The sequence below is a fragment of the Castor canadensis genome, chromosome 2 (genome assembly GCF_047511655.1).
Source record: "Castor canadensis chromosome 2, mCasCan1.hap1v2, whole genome shotgun sequence".
Taxonomy (NCBI): Eukaryota; Metazoa; Chordata; class Mammalia; order Rodentia; family Castoridae; genus Castor; species Castor canadensis.
The window spans coordinates 117,208,951-117,231,973 of record NC_133387.1 but is presented as its reverse complement, the minus strand read 5'-3'; the positions used below and the strand labels follow the sequence as shown (position 1 = coordinate 117,231,973).

The 23,023-nt window shown below is 38.3% G+C and overlaps 1 protein-coding gene across 4 annotated transcripts in view; it reads left to right on the top strand.

Annotated features, from left to right (window-relative positions):
- The window catches only part of Vstm2a (V-set and transmembrane domain containing 2A), a 28,422-nt gene that overhangs the window by 1,577 nt on the left and 3,822 nt on the right, over positions 1-23,023 (top strand). For all 4 annotated transcript variants that reach the window (XM_020188140.2, XM_020188139.2, XM_074065532.1 and 1 more), the window contains exons 2-4: positions 545-711; positions 1,912-1,962; positions 4,685-5,021. In XM_020188140.2, the coding sequence (XP_020043729.1) occupies positions 545-711; positions 1,912-1,962; positions 4,685-5,021 (555 nt within the window). The remainder of the gene's footprint in view (positions 1-544; positions 712-1,911; positions 1,963-4,684; positions 5,022-23,023) is intronic.

Below are 23,023 nucleotides of genomic sequence, written 5' to 3'. Positions count from 1 at the left end.
AGCTTAGGAAGTCTGCAACTTGCTTCCCTACTGTAGGCTTCGGAACACAGCTGCTAACCACCGTTTCACTGGATCGGGAATGTGCATCTTCACAGCTAATCATGAAGCACGAAACATCCAGTTAGTCATAGGTTGTTTAGAAACTTAGAGCCAAAAGGCTTTCCTCATATATCAGCCTGACAGATGGTCTAAATTGTACCTCACTGAATCTCTAAGTAAGTTTTGTGGAATACTGCAATCTGACAAAAGGTGTTTGGATCTAACTCTGGACAGCTTGAGTAACAGAGAGCTTATTGGCAACCTTGTTAACCTTTCTGTTAGCTGGACTTGATCATCGACAGAGTGATGTTGATGATAACAAAAATAAGCAGGCAAGGGGAAAGCAAGGGGGTTGGCGAACCCAAGTCAGTATGTCATGGACGGGTTGTTGTTGCTGGGCTTTGTCCCCCAAGTCCTAGAAAAAAAAATATAGCGTGCTCTCCAGGAAAGAGACTTGACGAGATTGCGGTAGATAAGCAAACAACAATGCGTTTCTGTTTTGCAGCAAAATTTACGGAGTTTCCGCGGAATGTGACGGCGACCGAGGGACAGAATGTGGAGATGTCCTGCGCTTTCCAGAGCGGTTCCGCCTCGGTGTACCTGGAGATCCAGTGGTGGTTCCTACGGGGACCCGAGGACCTGGAGCCCGGAGCCGAGGCAGCTGGCGCGCAGGTAGTGGAGTCGCCCAGCCCGCAGAGCCCCTGTCTCTCTCTTACTCACTCTCCTGTTCCCTGCGTGTCCAACCAAGGGCCACGGCCCCAGATGCTGCCTGCGCATCCCCGGGGGGACCCTCCTGGCTTTTGGGGAGTGAGCGACCCCCAGAGATACAAGGGAGCACGCCTGGACTTGTCCTGGTGACATTAAGTTAAAGCTATCAAGGAAGTCATACTACTGGATCTCTTCCGGTTAAACTGGGAATAACCTCCTGCTCTTAGTAGTAGTTATTGCCCATGATGGCCTTACTGTGCCCAGAACACCCAGGACATCCGCCGAGCCGATCCGTTCTCAGACTATGGGATGGAGGAAGGGAATCCTCCACTCCCCCTTCCCTTCTAGCTATTTCTTATCAGATATATCTTATCAGACAAAGGCATAGGAGGGAGAGAAAAGAAGGGAGGAAGGAAAGCAGAGTAAAAGAGAAGGGGGTGAGGGAGAGAGGAGAAAGAAGGGGGTAGGGGTAGGGGGAGTGGGAGAGGGAGAAGAAGGGAAGAAGCGCTGGAGGCTCGGGAAGGATGGGAGCAGAGAGGAGATAGGGGAGGACGGGGGAGGGGAGAAGAGAGAAAAGGACGCGGAAGAAAAGAAGGAAATGGGGATCCAAAGAGAGGGGAAGGAGGGAGAAGAAAAATAGAGTGAAGAGGGGCAGAGTGGAGAGGGGAGACAGCGGAGCCAAAGAGGTCTCGGCCGTGACGAAGAGAGAAAAGGAGAAGCTGTAGAAGAGACCCGGGGACGGGATAGCAGCCCCGCCAAAGATGGAGAAATTGGTCCCTGAAAACTTCCACCCACACTCACGCGCCCGCCCACCTTTGTCCATGTCCCTACCCTTCCCGGAACCCGCAGTCCCCACGGATCCCACTGCGAGGAGCCCCGGCCCCGCCTCCCGGAGCGCAGCCCCGGCTCGGGACCGCACCGCGGGGGTGGGCGCGGGGACCACGGTGCGGGAGCGGGGGAGAGGACGTGGGAACTGCGTGGGAGACAGCAGGGTGCAGCGGCGCAGCGTGGGTGGCCGTGGCTAGCTGCGGGGCTCTTATTCCCAAGTCGCGGGATTCGCGGTGTTTGCCCACCAAGCGGCCGGGTCCCGCTGGGCGCCCCGGCTGCGGAGCGGGGAGATGAAGGAGCCCGGCCCTTGCGAGCATTTGCATCCTTGTCCGGCAGGTGGAGTTCTTACCCGACAGAGACCCGGACAACGACGGGACCAAGATCAGTGTGAGTGTCACAGGGACAGGCGACAGGGGGCGCGTGCCTTAGTAAGTTTCTGGGCAGGCCCAAGGTGAACATTGTGTTAAATGATATGGGTTTTAGATTTCGAAACCTTTGAATTTATTGCCCCTGAAAAAGGCAGTTTTGCAAAGACAGGATGAAGGCCAGTTCTCTCTTACCTCATTAGGTACATCAAAATGTAAGCAAATTTAGTCTATAAATAAAATGATATGCTTTAATCATGTAAATATTTAAAAATTGATAGAGAACCATTTTGCTATCCAAGAAGGTTGTATGACACTTTTCTTGCTCTTTATAACAGTTATGTAAGTGTAAGAGGAAGAAGCTGCAGTCCTAATATCCGTTCAAAATTACGGAAATAACTATCCTTTAATAGAAAGCAAAACGGTAGCATATAAAAATCTTACCAAACATCCAACAAGATTTTGAAATCGTAATGCAATGAAATGATTCGATTTGGGATATCATTTTGATGCATGTATTGTGTTTCTGACGCTGGTGTTTCAAATCATAAAAGTATAAAATCAAAAGCAAATTTAAATCTAAAGCCATTATTAACCTTCTGATTAGCCTATTGAAACTACTAAAATTATTTGTGTGGAAATGAGAAAAATGAAAATGTTATCATTATACCTCAAATTAAGTCGTATAAAGTATATTACTTAATCACTCCTAGAAATGAAATAGTTATATATTCAAAAGTAGAAAACCTTCTGAGCGCTAATACATTGTTTACATTACATTTGTACATTTGTTTTTAGAAATCTAAAACTCCAATGATCTACATTTTAAAAAAGACATTTTGAGGCCCTTATTACAGCATTCAGGGGTATAAGACTGAGGTTACATCATAACTAAAAATATAAAAATGGACTGTATGCAGAATCAAAATCTGTGCTCAAAACTGTATAATCTCAACATGGAAGAAATGGCAAGCAAAGATGAAATACAAATCAGAAACTCCAATTTCTAATTCATAAAATCACTGACATTTTAGAATATTTCAATTTCAGTTATTTATCATAGAAACTAGACAATTAGAAACTAGGAAAACCTTCTTGGTGAAATCAATGAACAGTGCTTTTCTTAAGTAGTTTATTTTTCTGCTAATCCATGTAATTAGTAGATTTCTGGTTGACCATAAGTCTTCCAGCGTACACCCTGCCTGAGTCATCCTGAAGTCCAGTAATCACACACAACTGCTACGAACATTAGCCATGTCATTGGTTTGTCAAATCTAAGGAGTTGACAAGAGTTCTGGGAACATGCTGGGGCAGGAGGTAATTGTTCTCACTGTACCCACTGTGTAACCTCGAACCAGCAATGATTGCGTAGAATTCCTGGGAAACTTTTGTAAGAGATAAAGTTCCACTCCCTTGCAATGAAGACTTAATATCTCTGCACTAATCCAAGTGGAAGTATTTTTTAACCACTCTCCAGATGACTCTAACGTAGTCAGTGTTGAGAATCGCTGACTCAAACCTCCTAAGCTGTGGTCTGCTCCTAAGCTGTGGGCCAATAGTACACACAGTGATGGTCTCCCTACCTCCACTGCTAGGAGATGTAGCCGGGAATATATGTAGAACTGCTTCCACTATTTTAGAGGATTAGTATATTTATATGCAATTTTTCATTCACGTAAATACCTACTTACAATTATGGTCCAAACATTGGAAACTGTTTGTCATACACTTAAACACACCTTTGTGTAAAGTACAAATGAACACTTCTCAGGTTTTCTTAATTACTTATGGCCATTTGAAAGTGCAGTGGTTGTTGGCAGAATAAATATCTTTCTGCCTCCTCCTTCACTGCTTTTTTTCTCTCTTTCAAAATCAACCAGATCCTTAAATCTTGACTTCTTCAAGAAATCTGTCCTTCTGTTAATAATGGATATCACATGCTACATATCAAATCTGTTGCGATGATACTTATCATATGTGTTACATATTATATATTTAATATATGTTAGATATATTGTGATTAATCTGGAATAAAAATTATTAGAAGAAATAAAAAGTCAGCTTCAATGCTGAAAATCAAATCAGTGCTTAACTGATGACATCCCAAGTTCCTACAGTGACATGGGGTATAGGCTTTGAGCCATAAAACGTTCAGTGACACTCATCTATACTCTAAGCCCTACCACCTTATGGCTATTGGCAAGCTGCATAAAAAATTGGAAGAAAAATGCATTAATATCCAGTCTATCTTAGCAGTACTTTTAGTAGTCATCCCAGTGTGACAATAAAGTATATCCCCACCTAAACTGTTAAGACCAACAAAATACTTTTGTGATTTCCCAGATTTGTAGCCCACAATGAAGAAAAGCCTGCTATTAACTATACAGTTCACCTCATTGGTTTATGCTTCATTCAACTGAGCTCAACTGAGCTAACCAGGCAGAGGCCAATCCCATGGTGAGAAAATGGTACCGCTGCTTTTGCAACCTGGGAATGCTGACTGCCTGCCTGCTCTGGCACTGGCTGGATTGAACTAATTATCCCCTGAGTTGTGAATGCAGTTATTACCAGAATAGGATAAATAAGACCTTCTGATCTGATGTTAAAGAAACAAAAAGCCCCTTGATTCTGGCTATGGGGCCATTTAAAGCCCTTTAATTTTCCATCATCAGCAAGCTTGGGATAAAGAATGGGAATACAGTCATTTGACGTAGTACTTTGTTTTCTTACCTGCAATTTTTCAGACAGTGAAAGTCCAAGGCAATGACATCTCCCACAAGCTTCAGATTTCCAAAGTGAGGAAAAAGGATGAAGGTTTATATGAGTGCAGGGTGACTGATGCCAATTATGGGGAGTTGCAAGAACACAAGGCCCAGGCCTATCTGAAAGTCAATGCCAACAGCCATGCTCGGAGGATGCAGGCTTTCGAAGCCTCACCCATGTGGCTGCAAGATATGAAGCCTCGCAAGAACATCTCAGCAGCTGTCCCCAGCAGCATCCACAGCTCTGCCAACCAACGAACGCACTCCACCTCCAGCCCGCAAGTGGTAGCCAAAATCCCCAAACAAAGTCCACAATCAGGTATGGAGACCCATTTTGAGCCTTTCATTTTGTCACACACAAACCCTCCACAGAAAGGTCAGAGTAGCCAGATTTGTATTTGACAGCTTTTAAGATGGGAGACCAAGTTCAGTTGATAAAAGGAGACGTGAGCGTGGCGAGCAGGAGGCTGGCCGCTCAGCAGCTGTTTGCTCCATTAGTACCTGGCAGTATTTCTGTCCAGGGGAACCTAAGAACTACACTCCATTTTCTTTTCTTTCAGTATTTATACCTTATTATCAGGACGATAAATCATGTAATGCTGGGTCCATTATAAATGCACGTTTACTTTCTCTACAGATTTATATATTGATAATGACCCAAATTAAGAGGCTTTCACTTAATCAAAATGGAAATGAAAGACTCACCATATCATCCACATTTCTATGTCCCATCATTTTAAGCAGGACTATTCTGCAAGGGCTTTTGATTTGGAAACAGAAACTTCAGCTGCCTGTGATGAAGTGGTGTTGATAATGGAGGAAGTGAGGGGATGAAAAGCAGTAAGTGGTGGAGAGATGAGGCGGCCCCTGTAAATGCACCTGGGATTCCAATTTGGAAGCCTAGTCACACATTTCCTAAGTCAGCTGTGCAAGTTAAAGTAGTTCTTGATGGCATTAATGTATGCAATCTTTCACCCAGTGGAAACATGCCGAAATTTTAACCTTGAGGTGGGGTAAAGGCTGCTTAGAACAAGCAGTCTTCTACCGGATCCTAGGCTGCCCTGATTCTCTCAAATGCTGACGTAATAATGTAGGATAAAGGGAGCACAGAAGTGTTCAACTCAAGATCCTACATTTTTTCCCTTTATACTTTATCATTGAAGAATTATTTATATGAGTTTTGGTAGTAGAAATATTGCAAATATTTAAAGTCTCTTCAACTATTAAAAATTCCTGCCACCTCATTGTGTGTGTGACACACATATAAACATCTCAGAAATCATCCTGATCAAATATATATTTGATTACATATATATGATTATTATATTTATGTATATATGTATATATGTAACACACACACATTTCTTAAATCCTTGCTTGTGAACAGTGCTTTAAAAAACTATTTGCCAAATTTGGAGGTGTAGCTCAGTGGTACAGCATTTGCTTAGTGGTTTCAATCTCCAGTATAGCAAATAAATAAAGATAATAATGTATGCCAGCATGGATTTTCTCTACATGCTTTTTGTTGTCTTGGGTATGATTTTTAGATTTTGCAGGGCACTTGGCTTGGGGTCCCTGTGAGCTTGCACTGCCTGTAAGTGGTGATGAGTATTTTCCCCATCACGTCTTGGTCACGGCAATGTGTCAGATGGCTGAGGCTCTCCAAAGTCCAATTTGTGTCTTTGTCAGTTTTCTCTTTATCATCTTTTTGGTTTCCCAAATTAAAGAACAAAGCCAACAGAGCTAACAATTGCTTTTATTGTAAATCAGGGTGCACACAGAGATACTTATATCTCAGTTACAATTTTGTAAGCATCATTTGACAAGGATTTAATGTCTTTGGAGGTCTTGGCCCCCTCTTTCTTCACATTATCAAAAGAAGAAGCTAGATACTACATGAAGAATTACAAAATGCCCTCAACCAACAATTTACACCCTAATTAGTGAGAACTCCAAATCATGGAAGTGAACTTATTAGCCTAAGTAGAATAGTCCCAAGTTGGATAGCATAAATTCTTTCTGTGGAATAAAATCAAATACAGTCACTGTTCCACGTGATTAGATTCTATACATAGAGTGAAATACTCTGTTTCTATGATATTTTCTTCATGAAATTAAATAACTAAATACCTTTTAGTTTAATATCTCTGTCTTAGCACTGTGATTGGAACTAAATTATAAAATCTAGATATCCTTGAACAATGTTCGAGAAAAAATTATTGCTGATATTTCATTTTACCACTAGCCTTGCTCTTAAATACAAAATCGTTTTTTCTAGAGTTCAGGGTAATAAAAGAACAAATGCTGCCTCATAGATTCCTGTACACATTAAAAGCCTTTACACTAAAACTCATCTGCTTAGAGCAAAGACTAATCTGAATACTATGTTTCTACCATTAGATACTTTTATCAATATTCTATAACTTCTCCTTCAGAAGTTGGGGTCTCCAAGCCACCCATCCCATTTTGTGCAAGTTTTCTGCTTGCACGTCTTTACATTTAACACAGTATCTAGGACGGATGTTTACATATTACATTCATGTAATACCGTCATTCTGGCTTATAGTTTTACTTTACAATTTTTCTATTATATTCAAATAAAATGTATTTAAATTCTCATGATTCATTTATTTGTTCATTCATTCACCTTTCATCATTTCAGGAACTCATATGCCAGACATAGGAACATAAACATGGAAGACACACTTCTCAATGATTTATATTTTAATTTGTGAGAAAGAAGAATGTAAATTCTATATATCATGCATCTTTTCTTAAAATTCTATTAAAAGCAAGACATAAAAGTCAAAATGTTGCTTTTACAAGCCAAGAGATATACTAATCTTTTTGTTTTATCACTTGATACAAGAAAGCTTGCTTCAGCTGCATTATACATGACGTGACATCAACCTGGATCACAAAAAAAATGGTCTGTTTAGTCCTTTATTTTCATCATATTTCTTCACTTAGTTCAGTAAATTACTTAGACTAACACACTCAACTCTAAATTCATACTATCAAATCTCTATGTCTTTTTGAAGAAAAAAACGGGAACTGAAAAGAACTTTACAGATAACCTCCAGATTGTCCTAAAAATTAAGTCAAATATTTTCCCTACGACAGAAATTGATATGAAAAAAAGATGGAAAAGCTATATTGCTATATTGCAAAACAGAGATTAAACTGTCATTTAATATGATTAGTCCTCCATCTTTCCCAGATAGTCTTTCAAAGACTAGTGAGCATGTGAATGCCCCTTACTTGAAGTTGTTTTACTTACCTTTATAAATTCTCTCATATGTGTTAAGTAATTATAAATCCTTAACTTTTTTTGCAGAAACTGAATTTGAACTCAGAGCCCCATGTTTGCTAGGCAGGTATTCTACTACTTGAGCCACACCTCCAGCACTTGTTTGGTTTATTTTGTTCTATTGTATTTTTATTATTACTGTACTGGGGTTTGAACTCAAGGCCTCTTTGAAATAGAGTATGCTAGGCAGGTGCTCTGCCACCTGAACTGTATCCCCAGCTTGGTTATTTTTGAGATAAGATCTTGATTTATGCCTGGCCTGCCTGAACTGAGATTCTCCTATTTATGCTTTCCCCAGAGCTGGGACGACAGCTGTGCACCCCTATGCCTAACTCTTGGTTGAGCTGCATCCCCAGATACCCTCATCGTGAACTTTTTTGCCTGGGGTTGGCCTCAACCCTCAGTGCTTCCCATCTCTGCCCTACTAGTAGCTGGGATTACAAAGTTAAACATCATGCCCCCAGCCTACTTCAGTTACTTTCCAAGTACGGTCTTAGATTTTTGTTCAGGGCTGGCCTCAGACTACAGTCTTCCCACCTACTGCCTCCTGTGTTAGCTGGGATTATAGACACATGCCACCTGGCCCAGTTTATTGATTAGGATAAGGGTTTTTGCCCAGGCTGGCCTCAAACAGCAGTCCCCCGATCTCAGCCTCCAAAGTAAATTCTTAAACTTGTAAAATCATTTTAATTCTACCTCCTTTTTGCAATCAACAATTAGAACCAAAATAATGAAGAAAATGGTAAAGCAAACAGATAAACAAAATTGTTTTTTGTTAATAATCTCTGAGGAGTATCTCATCCTCAGATCTTTTGCGCCCTCTCCAGTTTTCTGTACACATGACAGAGTGGCAGATATTCATACTAAACCCAGGCTCCCCATCATTTAAAACAATTGTAAATATGCAAAGCTTAGAAAGACAGAGGAAATGCCAGTAAATATGCTACATGGGGAAAGCATGACATGGAACCAGAAGTTACAGACATGCATTGTGGACATTCTGAGGAGGAAGAACCCTTGGTTCTAGCTGTCTAAATCAGGGAAGGCCCCCTGGGGGAAGCACTGGAATGATAGGGAGACTCTAAACAAAGATGGAGAAGAAAGACCAGAAAGGAGCGTGCCATGTATTCAAAGTACGTAGGAAATCCCAGGTTCTCTACCAGGATGAAGTGGTTTAGTTCCCTCTTCACTAGAGCTTGGAGACTTCCTTCTGCCTCCTCCTCTGCATCCCCAAATACCCTAAAACACTAAAACATTCTCTGGTTGTTTCTTCATGTCTCATCCAGGATCCCCAGTCCTTCCAGATCTAAATAATCTCCTCCACCGGCCCTGCTACCATCTTCCTTTGTTCTCTCTGTTTCCTTCTGACCACCCTGACAGACTTGCACACAAAACTGAGAACAGCTTTCTCCTCCTCCTGCCTGCATCCTGTGAGCCAGATCTCAGGGAGTATATGCCCAACCAATGCTGCCACCCTCCTGGAGTGGCTGCCTTGCATTCTGTCCTCTTTCCTTGTACCTCAGTCCCACAAAAGTTCTCTTTCAAGTCACTGTGTCTACTAAACTCCCCATCACCACAAGGCGTTCTTCCCAATTTCAAGGCAGGTGGTCAGATGATCACTTCTTAACACTCTTACCTCTCCTACCTACTTAAACTGACTTCCTGTATATTGCCTCTTAGCATTTCCCTGTCTCCTGTGTTGGTTTCTCCTCAATTCCTCTACGATGTTATTCTTTTATTTTTGTGTTATTACTATTGTTGTGCTGGGAGTACATCATGACATTTACAAAAGTTCTTACAATATATCATACTTGAACTCACCCTTTCATCATTTTCCTTTCCCCCTGCCCCCATTCCTGGAACAGTTTCAACAGGGCTCATTTTTCTATTTATATACATGAGTACATAATCTTTCCACTATATTCACCTCCTACCCTTTCCTGATATCCTCCCTCCTCCCACTGTTACCAACCACCAGATCAAACCTGTTTCACCTTCCTATTCTCTCATCTTGTTAATGTCATTCCTCTCTCATTCTTAACTTCTTGATCTTATCCATTCCCATAGTTTTGACTGCTGAATTTTCCTTAGAAAAATTTCCCATTCACATTTCTACTCCTAATTTTTTCTGAAGATCCAGAGTAGGGTCCACAGTTGTCCCCTAAACATTCTCACATATATGTCCTACAAACCATGTGGTAAATTAAAGATGGCCACATATTTGTTGACATTCCACCCATTGAGAAGTGGAGCCTGATTACTTTTCTCTTGAGCTTGGACTAGCCTGGAACTACTTTGACCAATAAGTAATGAAGAAGTGATGCTATGCAAATTCCAGGCTTAGTATTTAAGGGATGGCTGCTTCAGCCAGGACCTCTTCGAAGCCAGCCACCATGTAAGAAGTGCAACTACCTTGAGACCACCTTGCTGAGTGAAGCCACAGCCAAGGCACTACACATGAGACTGAGGAAGCCACTTTGGACATCTGTCCTTCCCAGTCTGTGCCTCATTGCAATCACTGTACATCTGAGCCTAGACAACACACAGAAAAGTGAGAGGTAATAATTAACTGTTGTTTTCAAAGACTGGATATTGGGGTAGTTTGTTTTACTCCAATAGATACTCATGTTAGGCACTGAAAACTCAAATATTCAGAGCTGAATTTTATCACCCTAGCTTTCTCACCAAACAAATGCTTTTCCTCCTATATGTGCTCCTATACTTTTAATAACATCAGCCCATCAGTTTTGTGAAAACCTTGAAAATGTTCTTATCTCTTCCTCTGTCAGTTGCCTATTGAATTAGTCATTCAGTCTAGCAATTTCTTCCCATGACATCCTTGAAAAACTGTTTTCCAATTCTACTAACTGGTTTCATTCTCAATATAAGCCCTCTTTGCTTTCTGTATAGCAGCTCTTGGTATTCTCCCACTTTCAATTCCAACATACAGAACATATCACAATAGCCCACGCATTAAGTAATTACTATTTATAAAGCACCACTGCTAATTTCTGTAATGTAATTTCCTGCTTCTTTGGAGTTCCTCATCTCCACACTTACTCTTCCTACTTGGAAGAGCTACTCTCCCCTCTGTGACTCTGTAAATGCTGTTTCCTTTGTGTGAGTCTTTCCCCAGGAGCTGAGTTCCTACTAAGATGCAAATCCTTAATAAAACTCTCTCCTGTTCTCTTAGTTAGAATGAGTTTGCCCATCCTGGTCTCCTGCAGCAAGTTGTTCATGCTTCCTTGGAAGCCTTATGTTGTGCCTTGTGCTGTAGTAATGGCCTCTTTTAGTGCTCTAAATCCTGCATTCCAAGAAATAAATCCTTAGTCTCAGGCAAACCTGGGTAGGTAATACCCTATTGCAACTTGGCTACAGTTATTACAACTTAGCTCTTGCAGGAATCTAAGCACCTTGAAGAATAAAGGGAAAAAGGGAGGGACAATTTATCTTTCTCTTTATGTTCTTTTTCTCATAATGTTTTTATAAACAGATGATTTTGCCAAGATTCCAAATCTGATAAGACTCCCAAACAGTTTCCCAAACTGAGTAGTGCAGGCCATCTATGCCTGACTCTACAGGGAGCCTAAGAAACATCCCCACACAGCGCTCCACTCAGACCTCTGTTGGGAGGACCAGAAATAGGTATCTTTATGTTCATGAATTATGACTATCACTAGTTTTTAAAAAAAGGTTTTTCACATGAGAAAATTTTTCTACTATTTTTGTGCCATTCACTGTAGAGTGTGTATGTGTGTTGCTTCAAAATAATTCATTAGAGACTATTATTTGGTTATTGTTATTTCTAGTGTTGAGATGGACTTTTGCAAAGCACTTCTCTTTACCCCTGTGACCAACAGCTGATATTTGTAGGAAAATTGGCCATAGTTAAAGCTGTAGTTATGTTTCCATGTGTGAAACCCATAGTCACTCAGCAGGAATGTTGATTCTCTAAACTCTGAAATATGATTCTTGTGTTTTCACCATGATGTGAACCTGAGCACAGAGAGGCAGGTGTTGCTACAGCTGCCAGAAGCCCGGAGCTCCCTGGAGCTCCTCTGCAGCATGTGAACATGGCAGCTTTCCAAAAGTGGCCAGATTCAGCAGAAATTATCTGAAAACAAAATTTCAAAGCTATAAGGAAAAGTGAAGTGAGATGCTGGAGGTCTTGCAAAAAGATCACTTTTGTGATGAGGTAAATGTTGCACTGCACTGAGGTAAAGAGCTAGTCACAAATTGAGACCTAATGTTGATTTTGGTTTAAATGATACAACTTGGCTGCTTACACAGGCTAAATGAATTTGATCACTATAATTCTATCAGTTAAATGACCACTATGTAAATCAAGTGTCTCTGAATAAGATAAAAACAGACCTGAGGCAGTGATTTGGATAATGTAGACCAAGAAATTTGTTAATGCCATGTTTGAACTAGAATTATGAAGAGTAAGAGTTTACACTTGTTAAACCCTTTTGCAAACTATGTATAACTTTACTCATTGAAACTCAGTTACTGGCTTGGCCTATAAAACCAAGGCCCATCTTTTGGCTGCATGGGGTTTTTGCTTATGGCTGGCCATGTGAAGGTTCACTTGTGATTACTAGGTTGTCTGTAATTGAGGAGACATGAGGCAGAATTTGCCAATGTTCTAAGCTTTAGTCTCAAATGAAATCACGGTCCTTGTGATTTCAGCAGACTATGATAGGAACAGCTTCCTAGATAGATGACCAAAAGGTTGGGAGGTTAGTGGAAAGACTGCATCTTGTGGATCAAGGTAATACAAATCCCAAAAGAGACAGGAAAGGCAAGGGTTGGTTCCTCCTCCCCAGAACCACTTCTGCCTGGGATAATCTAACACCAGCGCATGTGTCAGCTGTGAAGGGGCATAAGTGTGAGGCAGGTACTCTTCATACCCCTGTGCCTGGCACCAGCAGAGGCAGAAATGCACAGCTTGAAGAAGATGATTCAGATCTCTGCCCTAGCACTCATAGATGTGTCTCTTTCCTCACTTTTTTATATACATTTAAGGCTTGGCACTTCATCAAGACTTAATAAATGGCAACTAGCTACTGTATTGATAATAACTGTTCATGCATATGCATACATATAATCAGCAATGAAAGGATATGATCAAGTTTATCCACCCTAATCTGCAGAGGACAAATTCTAAGACCCTCCCCCCAGTGCATGCCTGAAACCACAGTCTGAACCCTACAGATACTATGTTTTTTTTTCCATGTACATCCTGATGATAAAGTTTAATTAATAAATTAGGCACAGGAAGAGATTAACAACAGGGCTGGTAGAGTAGCTCATGTGGTAGAGAGCCTGCCTAGCAAGTGAGAGGCCCTGAGTTTAAGCTCCAGTACAGCAACAAAAAAATAAATAAAAGCCTCTCAAAAGAGCCAAGACAAATATTAACTTTTTTGGACAGCAGTTGACTTTGGATAATAGAGGTGATAATGAAAGGAGTTCTCGTTCACCCATTGCAAGGTAGTAAAGAAGGAAGATTAGGTCTTCACTCTGGCTTATGTCTTATCATTTGTAATTTCAGGACTTTCCTTTTCCTTCTGTCACAATGCCATTAATTAGTGATAAGTTTCCCTCTGTGTAACAATAACATATTAGCCACCAGGTGTTTTGCCCAAAGTTGTAAGTATATCCTTCTTGTAAAAGTCCAAAAGATTGTTAAGAATTTGACCTGAATAAACAACATGAACTCTGTTATTTAAATTGTGTTGAAGCTTTCAAAAAAAATTGAAAAGATCCTCTGAATTTTTAAAGCCACAAAGTAATTAGAGTTACATCTGAAAATGTGCAAAAGTGAAAATATTTTCAAAAGCAGTAGGAAAGAAAAATGAGAGTAAACCCAATAAGAAAAAGTCATAGTGTGGGATAACAGACAGATACACATTTAGTTCGTTGATTTGCCATCTACCAGCTTGTTACTTTGAATGAGCTGCCCAGAAAATCTCCCTGAACCTTAAAAAAGCCCTTTTTATGAAACGGACACATAACATTCAAGGTTCATTTTTAACCTTAAGTGAGATAATGGGCTTTAAACATCTAGCAGAGTAAGTAAACCCACCATGTGAGTAAACCCAGCTATTCTTCATTCTTTTTTTCTTTATCTATTAGATATGAAAATACATTATTAAATAACCATTATTTAACAGTATAATAGTGGAACAGAAACGTGAGTAGTGTGTACAAAGATTGGAAAGTTCCAGAATTACACAAAATAATGTAATGCTTGATAAATTAAAAACAGAGCAATTAGGAAAGAATTTATTTAAAAGAAACTAAAGGAAGCATATTACCACAATATACAATGTATCTCCAAATGAACTATAGTAAAGGAACTAAGCAGAAAAGAAAAATCAAATATAGGAAGATTAGCATGAAATCAGAGGCCTGAGTTTGAAAGTTTAAAGTTACAAGATAATTTACAAATAAAAAATAACATTTTACTATAAATAATTTGAAACATTTGTTCAGTTTAGTTTGATGAAAAAAATTGAAGCATCAAATATGAAAATATTTGTGTCTCAGGAAAAGAAGTAAGCATGTTGATATTTGCAGATGTTGTGATTATATAAACCACTCCTCACTTAGCAGGAACAAAAGTGATCATATAATATAATAAAAGCAAGATTAATGCACAAATTTAAGTCAATCCTCTAAATGACAGCAATATCCAAATTTTAAAAAATTGACGGCATAATATAGAATCCTCAGTAATAACAACAAGAGAAAGATCTAAAACATAGTAGTCATTTTTTTAAATAAATAGCAAGTCACATAAGACCTCTCAATCAATTTATTGAGAAAATTTAGGTTTGAATAAAAGAGTAAAAAAACCTATGTGTTTGGTTGACTAGTCTCAGTAGTGTAAGTATGTCGGGATTTTTTGAAATATCCTTGGTTTGATGCTGGACCAGTTAAAACCCTTACTCATTTTTCTAAAATTTGAAAGATGTAATCTTGGCAAATATTTTCTATCAACAAGTGTCATCAAAGTCAGTGAGTCAGGCATCCTGCAACAATGTGACCAGCACTGAGTTGTTACCACCCTTCTCAAGGAGAATTTGTCAGGAAAGGTCAGTCATGGGATGTTAGATTGTGCAGCCCCATGTCCCTGAAGTCATACCTGTGGGAGGAAATCCCAAAAAGGTCAGTGGAGCATCAGAGTTTTTAATAAAACTAAATACAGTGACCAAGAACAGAGTTACCTAACGTATGTGTTAAAACATATATTGAGTACTATGCAGCTTTTACATTTAAAATATTCCAGGTATAAAAATGACAGGCAGGGATCTCATGAGTGAAAAGAAGCAAAGTAAAATAATGGTGCTGTGTGATTATGGAGTTCATGACAAAAATAAAAATATATGCACAGTGTACATATATATATACATGTATATAGATACATGTTCACATGAATGTACTCATGTGTGTCCTTAAAGAGCTATTGAAAATAGTGTAATGAAAAATTGTGTAATTGAAATTAGGAGTATTTTATATATGTATATATAATTTTGTAGGTAGTATGTGGAGAATCTAACCATCAAATTATTTTTTTGCTTGTTTAAGCAGATAGATGTGATGTTGATGACTTTATATTGATTAAGTGACATTCATAAATACAATATGCAGTCATTTGTCCTCTCGATGTTGTGACTCATGTAGCTCCCAATTCAGTGAGAGTAAAATGAGCAATACGTCATCCTTGACAATATCAAGGGAAATCAGTACACTGGAAGATTTATACATCATGAGTATTTTTTTTACTTCATATGACTGCTTCATAAAAAGACTGAGAGAACATTTTAGCATGAATTCAGATGCTGTGTGTATGAAACAGACCCATTGCAAACTCTGAACTAAAGTAGATTGCAAAAGCTAGGAGCTGTGAGTTCTTATTCCCTGGGGCAGACAACCATGGAGCTATTGAGAAAATAAAAAAGAAAGAAGAAATCAGATTAAGCAATCTTAATTGTGCAGTCATAAACATTTTAATGAGTATTAAATACGGCAGTCAAATACTCCAAATGTCAAACTGTAAAAGTATCAACCACTGTGCATTGAAGGGGTCTGTTCTGTGTCAGTTCTTTTCTTTCTTATTTAGGTGTCTGATGTTACAGACACATTTTTAGCAGCATTTCTTTGGATAATTGTAAAATACTTGATTTTTTAAAAAAGTTTTTCTGCTTAAACAAATGAATATGATTTGAAGGCAATTTGAAAGTGTTATAGTTAGGGAGCAAGCAGCAGAATCACAACTACTAAATGAAAAACACTTCTGAATTTAAAATTCATTCTATTTCAAACTATCTGAAAATATTATAAATTTAGAGGTATAATTTGTGTCTTCATGGTACTTTTGGTGTTATTATAGTACCTAGCATGGTGCTTAGCATTCAATTAGGGTTAAATAAATGTTGAAGGATTGAAAAATTACGTTTTGGTTTGTGTGCAGTGCAGAACTCTTCTGACGATGATACCATTGCTAAGTATGTACATGAATTGTATGTAATTTGTTTAATATTTAAGAAAACAATCACAGACCATTTATGTAGTAATGGTCAGAGCAGATTGGAAAATAACATTTTGGACCATCCGTCATGGCACACTAAATATAGCAATAATATTAACATATTTAATATAATATTTGCAGACAAATTATACTTCCATCCTTGATTTGTTTGCCTTGATAAAATAAAAAACTCTTACTCAAATATCTCTAATTACTTAAATTTGATAGCTAAGAAGATCATTTCTGTTATGTAGATAACTTATAAAAGATACTAAGTCAGAAAATTTTGAAACTTCTAGATTAAAGAAAATGCAAAAACAATTACCTCAAACTTGAAAGATATATGGACAAAATCTTAAGACTTTTCCTTATGTTGAAATAAGTTTGTTTTCAAGGCCATATGATTGATAATTTGTATGTCTTGTTAGCATTAGGTCCTCAAGTAATTTCTTCCTCAAAATTGAACATTGCTAAACAACAAAAGTTAATGTTTTAATTTGACAAATATTTTTGAATTTTGGTGATATCTTTACTTTTCAGTTTATATAAGAAGATACATGGAAATTTGAAATTGCAAATTTACAGCTAAGTTTCTCTCCCTTCTTTCCCTTCTCCTTTTTCACCTGAATTCTTTAAAAATGTGACATGTTTTTCCTTCATTGATGAGGAATTTACCTCTGATAGCCTTGGAGATGGAGGTCTATAACAATATGGAAAAAGAGTGGGTGAAAAGAGATATTCTTTATTTCACCAATTAGTGACAATATTCAAAAGCTATCTCAAATATTCAGCCAAGTCAACTCCTACTCCCTCAACACAAGTGTTATTAAAATACATTTCTCTGGTCACTTCATGCAGTATTAAATAGTCCTAGCCATGGTACACTTCCCAACTCAGGCCAAGTATGCTCATCCCTGGGACTAATGGGCTTGGTGTATTAGCAGTCAAGCTGGCTTGATGCCAGCTCTCGTCATCATTGACTCTATTTCATTCTCCATCTTAATGTACTTATGTCCTTAGTCAAATTTGGCATTATTCTACATTATCAGTGTAGCAAAACCACATATGTGAAATCCCTTCTGTGGAATTTGATTATTCAAATAAAGTCTGGGTTACTGTCTACCTTCATGTTATGAATGGAAAATTCACTAATTAACACTGAAAGCATATATGCAGACAGCTTACATAAATTGAGTAAGTAGTCTCAAGCACTTCCGCAGCATTTATTTACATGCAAGTAAATGTAGTGCTAATTATATATAATTCTTATTTATGAGTTAAAAGTTATTAAATAAATATATATGGTATTAAAACTTCCCTCTTTGAAGGTATATAGTGGATGAATTTAATGTATTTATATGAAACAGAACAAAGAAACTTCTTGTAATTGCTTTAAGTGGGGTTGGGAGGGTGTAGAGGGGGAGAGACGGGGTGATCTAACTAATGTATAATATAAGCCTATTTGGAATTGTCACCATGAATCCCCCCCTGTACAATTAATATATCCTAAAAAATAAAAAAGACCCTGAGTTCAATCCCCAACACCACCAAAAAGAAAAAAAATTCTTCCACAATTATAAAAAAAATACTTAAAAACATTTCTTACCTATCCAAAAAAATTTTTAAAAACCTTCTCTCTTTGAAGCATTCTGTTCCACCAAATTATAGTCTTCTCCCACTTTGTCAAAGCCACTCATATTAACTTTGTATTTTAAACAATCAGAATTGAGAAAGCATAAGGTTTTCACTTATGAAAAGTAGGGGAAATTATGACACAAATTAAGTACAAATCTTAGTTGTAGAGTCCAACATAACCCAGCTTGGACTCTCAGCTGCATTACCTACTTACTGAGTAAGCCTGAACAAACCACATCAATCCTCTCAGCTTCATTCCCCATCAGCAAGAAGATTCTTGCAACCTCACGGGGTCATAGCCCAAGGTAAAGGAACAGTAGAATCAAAACAGTAGCTGCTTCTGTCAGATTTATTACACTGTCTGCACAAGATCAATTGTTACGTAGGTGGGTAAATAACCATGAAAATGTGCTGAGTTGAGGTCTTGGAAGGAGGGAGTTAGCATTGCTCTTATGTGTCCATTCTCATTGAACTGCAGCTGGTAGATGCCCTGAAAGGCTGCAGTGACCAGCTGTAGGCAGGAGGAAAGTCTGGAACCTTCTGTGGTGAGTGGGACATGTTGTCTTGCCATTTGGACCTGGTTCATGGGTGACTGTACCTTTCTCCCTCAGCTACAATAAGAGGACCTCATACCTAGAATAGAGCTGCACATTTGCTGACTAAAGGAAAACAAGAAAAGAAATTTAAGCAACTTCTGCAAACATGTCAGGCCACAGTAAAATCAGTGATTTATGTATTAGGTCAAAACGAAGCACACTTCTTTTTAAAAAAATGGATTTCGAAGAAATTGGCATTGGACCTTAAGAATTCTAATAAAAAAGATATTATCCTCAAAAAATTATAGGATAAAATCATCCTATTATTTGATCTTTCCCCTTCAATAGTGATTTAGTATGTGTAAACCTGAATAAAAATTGCATTAAATGCTAGCTCAAATGTTCTCACAAAGTTATTTTCAGTTCTTAAAGCTGACATGCGTAATAAAAGAAAAGTGTATCAGAGGCCAGTCTGCTCTAGGAGCTGAGTTGAGCACTCAGTTTTTTATAAGCCAAGCCTCCTTCTTCACAGACAAAATGTTGCAGGGCTGCTGCTGCTTTTGTGTTGGACAGTCCGTGTTTTAGGTTTGTCCATATGAAGAGCATCTCTAATAATTCACTTTTACAAAATAAAGATTCTGGAGTCAGACTGTAGAGCCACAGGGAGAGAGAAATTTTTTTTGTCTTTATTTTCTTGCTCCTTTTGATTCTGGTAGGTACTCAAATAAGAAGAAAAAGAAGAGAAAAACCTTTCAAGAACCATGCCTGAAGCTACACACAAATGCCCTGAATGGGAAAGTTACCCGTATCTAGACCAGCTAAAAGTTGTGTTCATATAGGAATTAATGCCTCAGAAAATGTTCAAAGCAGGAAAAGGTGGTATTTGAAGAGCTGTAAAGTTTGCATAAGTTAAATTGTTTACGTGCTTGTCTCCTTTCTCCACTTGATTATTTGAATTAAGTACTTATGTCTGGTGACTTTCTCACCTAGCCAAGAGCTCTACCTTCTATTCCCTTGCAATCAATAACTAATGATGGTATTTTCAATAATCAACAGTCTTTCTCGGTTCCAAACTATCAAATTTCAGTCAAAAGCTTTAAAAAAAAAAAGATTCTTAGAAAGAAGAGGGAATGTCAGAGTAATGATAGAGCCACACATCACTCAAATACATATGTGATTTCAGAGCAAGCTTTAAGTTCCAAAAGTTCATAACTAGAAAAATCAAAAACATCTTTATATCCTAAGACATTTGGTATATTATGAAGAACAAGACAAACTTTACTTATTATTAGCATTTAGGAAAACTAAAAGTCTGATGATGATTCCATATTCAATATCTTTTTTTCAGTTCAGAGTTGGAGGAAAGTTAAATTTTATGTGAAATAAGTTTTTCCTCTAGGGCATGTTCTAGCCTGTGCATTTTCTCTGAAAAGTTTGATACACATTCAAATAATGACTCAACAGATGTGAAGCCGTCCACCATGCTGCTCCCCTGCACTGCTGTGTCATTTCCCTGTCTTTGTTCTATTCTGTTTTCCATGTAACCTGGGTGGGTGACTTCATGTCACTGAGTTAATATTCCTGATCTGCACATTTACGTAGAGTAGTGTTGTTGAGAAGACTAAGACTATATATATATGCCTACTGCATATGCCTGGTACACAGCAGATTCCTGGTACATTTTAGCCATTTTGGACATTCATGTGAGCAAGACATCCAATGGGCACAGGAAGAAACAGTGGCTCAGATGGAGACCAAAATGGAAGGTGCCGAAAGGGAGCTAATTAAGTTAACATTTTCCATCTGGCAGGCAGAGAGAGGGGCAAGGAAAGGGAAGAGGGAAAACATTGACTGTGGCTGCAGATGTTCCAGTGTGGGAGGTTGCACACAATTAATGAGGTGGAGAACAGGGAGTACTAACCTGAACATTAAAATGACCCTTGTTGAGGTTGTGGGGCAGAGCTGTTTTGACAAGTAATGTCTTTAGGTCTCATAAGACATACCATTTCTGGCTCAATTGTTGAGGATGCTGAGGTCTTGACTGTTGGGCTCTTTGTTTTCAGTTGTGGTGGTGGTCTTTAAAGAAATTGGTGAAATTTCTGTTGTTCTCTGAAGTAACAAGGATAGTAGAGACACCATCCTTGAGGCTTTTTCTGTGTTGCTGCTTGATCAAACTTTTCATTTTTCACACTTTGAGAAATATTTGCTTGTCCATGTCTCAGTGTAGGTGATGCCCACACCAGCCATTGATGAGTATTTTAAAGCGATGAGAAATGGGAGCTAAGTTTCTGCACTCTCAGACATCTGAGAAGACTGATTACATGCTTTTCCTCCATTTATAGAATGGAGAAAATACCTTCCCTGCCTTACCAAGGCTTGGGGAATGACCCCTGAGCATGTACTATGAAAGTCGGTAAGCACAAAAACAAATGAGAGGCGCCATTGTTAGCTACAAGCTGAGGGATATAATGAAGAGGCATTCTGAGTCCATGAGAAATCTCTTGGACCTGTTTGGCTGTTCTCCATCTAGGCCTGTTACCTGCACGTTTTCTTCACATCGTTAGATAAAAGCATCTCCCTTTCATCTTCACAGGCTAGTTTATGTTGGGAGCAAAAGTTAAAAAGCCCTTGAGGCCTTGTTTTAGATATGGAGAGTTATCTTTAAGATTGCTGAAAAAAAAATAGTCTTTTAATAAGCTGATAGTGTAATGGATTAGATAAGACATGAATGATAATAAATTACAAGAAATGCCGTACAGGTGAAGGTCACAGAACTTGTGAAGGTCAGAGGGAGGAGATTTCCACCCACTAGAGGAAATAGATAAATGGATGGCAGGTTATCTCAGGGCAATAGATACTTAATGCCTGATTGCATTAAGGAGGGCTAACAGGTTATCTGCGTGGCCCAGACATGGAGCAAAAGAAACCAAATAAAGCAAAACAGGTGAGCCAAGGCAAGGTCCGCCTTGCTCATATGAAAAACAAAACTTAAAAAAAAATCAATAATACACAGGTATACCCATCTTAGAAAATAAAAGAAAGAAATGTCTTATTTGATATCTCCAAAGTGATTGGCAGCAGGGGAAATTAGAACTCAGGATTCCTGATGACAAATCTGGCTCTCAGTTTCACAAAAGTGAAATGTAAAACTGAAATAGAGCATGATGAGTGGCCAAAGTTTGCTCTCAACAAAAAAACAATATTTTTTAATAATTCTATATGATAAATCATAGTACTTTTGATGAATAATATTTTATGCAAATACTATAAATCTGAATAAAATGACAATAGTAGTTAATTGTTAAAATTACACAGGACAAATTATAACCTTTTAGGTTCTCAGATTTCACTATCTAAAAGTCTTGGGGGCTGCAAAGAGAAAGGAGTACATCTCTGTTCACTGAAGACATAAAAAACAAAGAAAAAAACATTTCATGATCTCTAATGGCAATACAGATTTGCTTTAGTATTTACTTTAGAAAGAATTTGCTTTAGAAAGAAAATCTTTATAATTGTCCTGACAAAATAAGTCTCATTTAATTAACATATGCTACTAAATGCATGCAGCTAGAGTGAATGAAAAATTATAATCTGAAAAAAGTACCACATTGCATTGGTGGATTATATATCTGTAGGCTGCTAAAAAATTTCATGGCCTTAAACTATTCTCAACAGCATAAAACTGGGTTTCTTTTCAGTCAAAATACTCATGTAAATTATACTTTAACTTGCACATGCTAGACACATGACAGGAAATGCTGAGTCCAAAGGAAACAGCTGTTTCCTTACTGTCTTATAGGAGTGATGGGGTCAGGGATGTCAGGTTGACAAATTGAGAAGAGGCCAGCATAAAACATGGTGCAATTTCAGCAAATTAGAGCCAACCTGCAATGCTTGTACTGAAAGGGAACTATTATTTCACAAAATATTTTTGGGTGAATGATTTTAACAAGTTTTACTGCTATTAGCATTTTAAAAACTTTTATTCAATACCAGACATATTTTGTATCAAGTCAAGTGTCATGGCTAGTTAGGGAGCCATGTAATAATTTGTCATCTTTTTTTTTTCCATCTAATGAATTCTGATCAAAGAATCTCTCTTCAAAAAGCTGACAAGAATATATACTTGTTATGGAAAGTTAATGGCTCTGCATAGATTGTGTGTATTTTCTTTGCATGGTCTCTGTACTTAGAGCTGTATGTGGACTGAGCAGTCACTTTTGCATCTCTGAATCTTGTTACCCAACTTGAACATGGGAACACTCTTCAGAGACTCCCACTTGACCTCTGGGTCTTTGGTCATT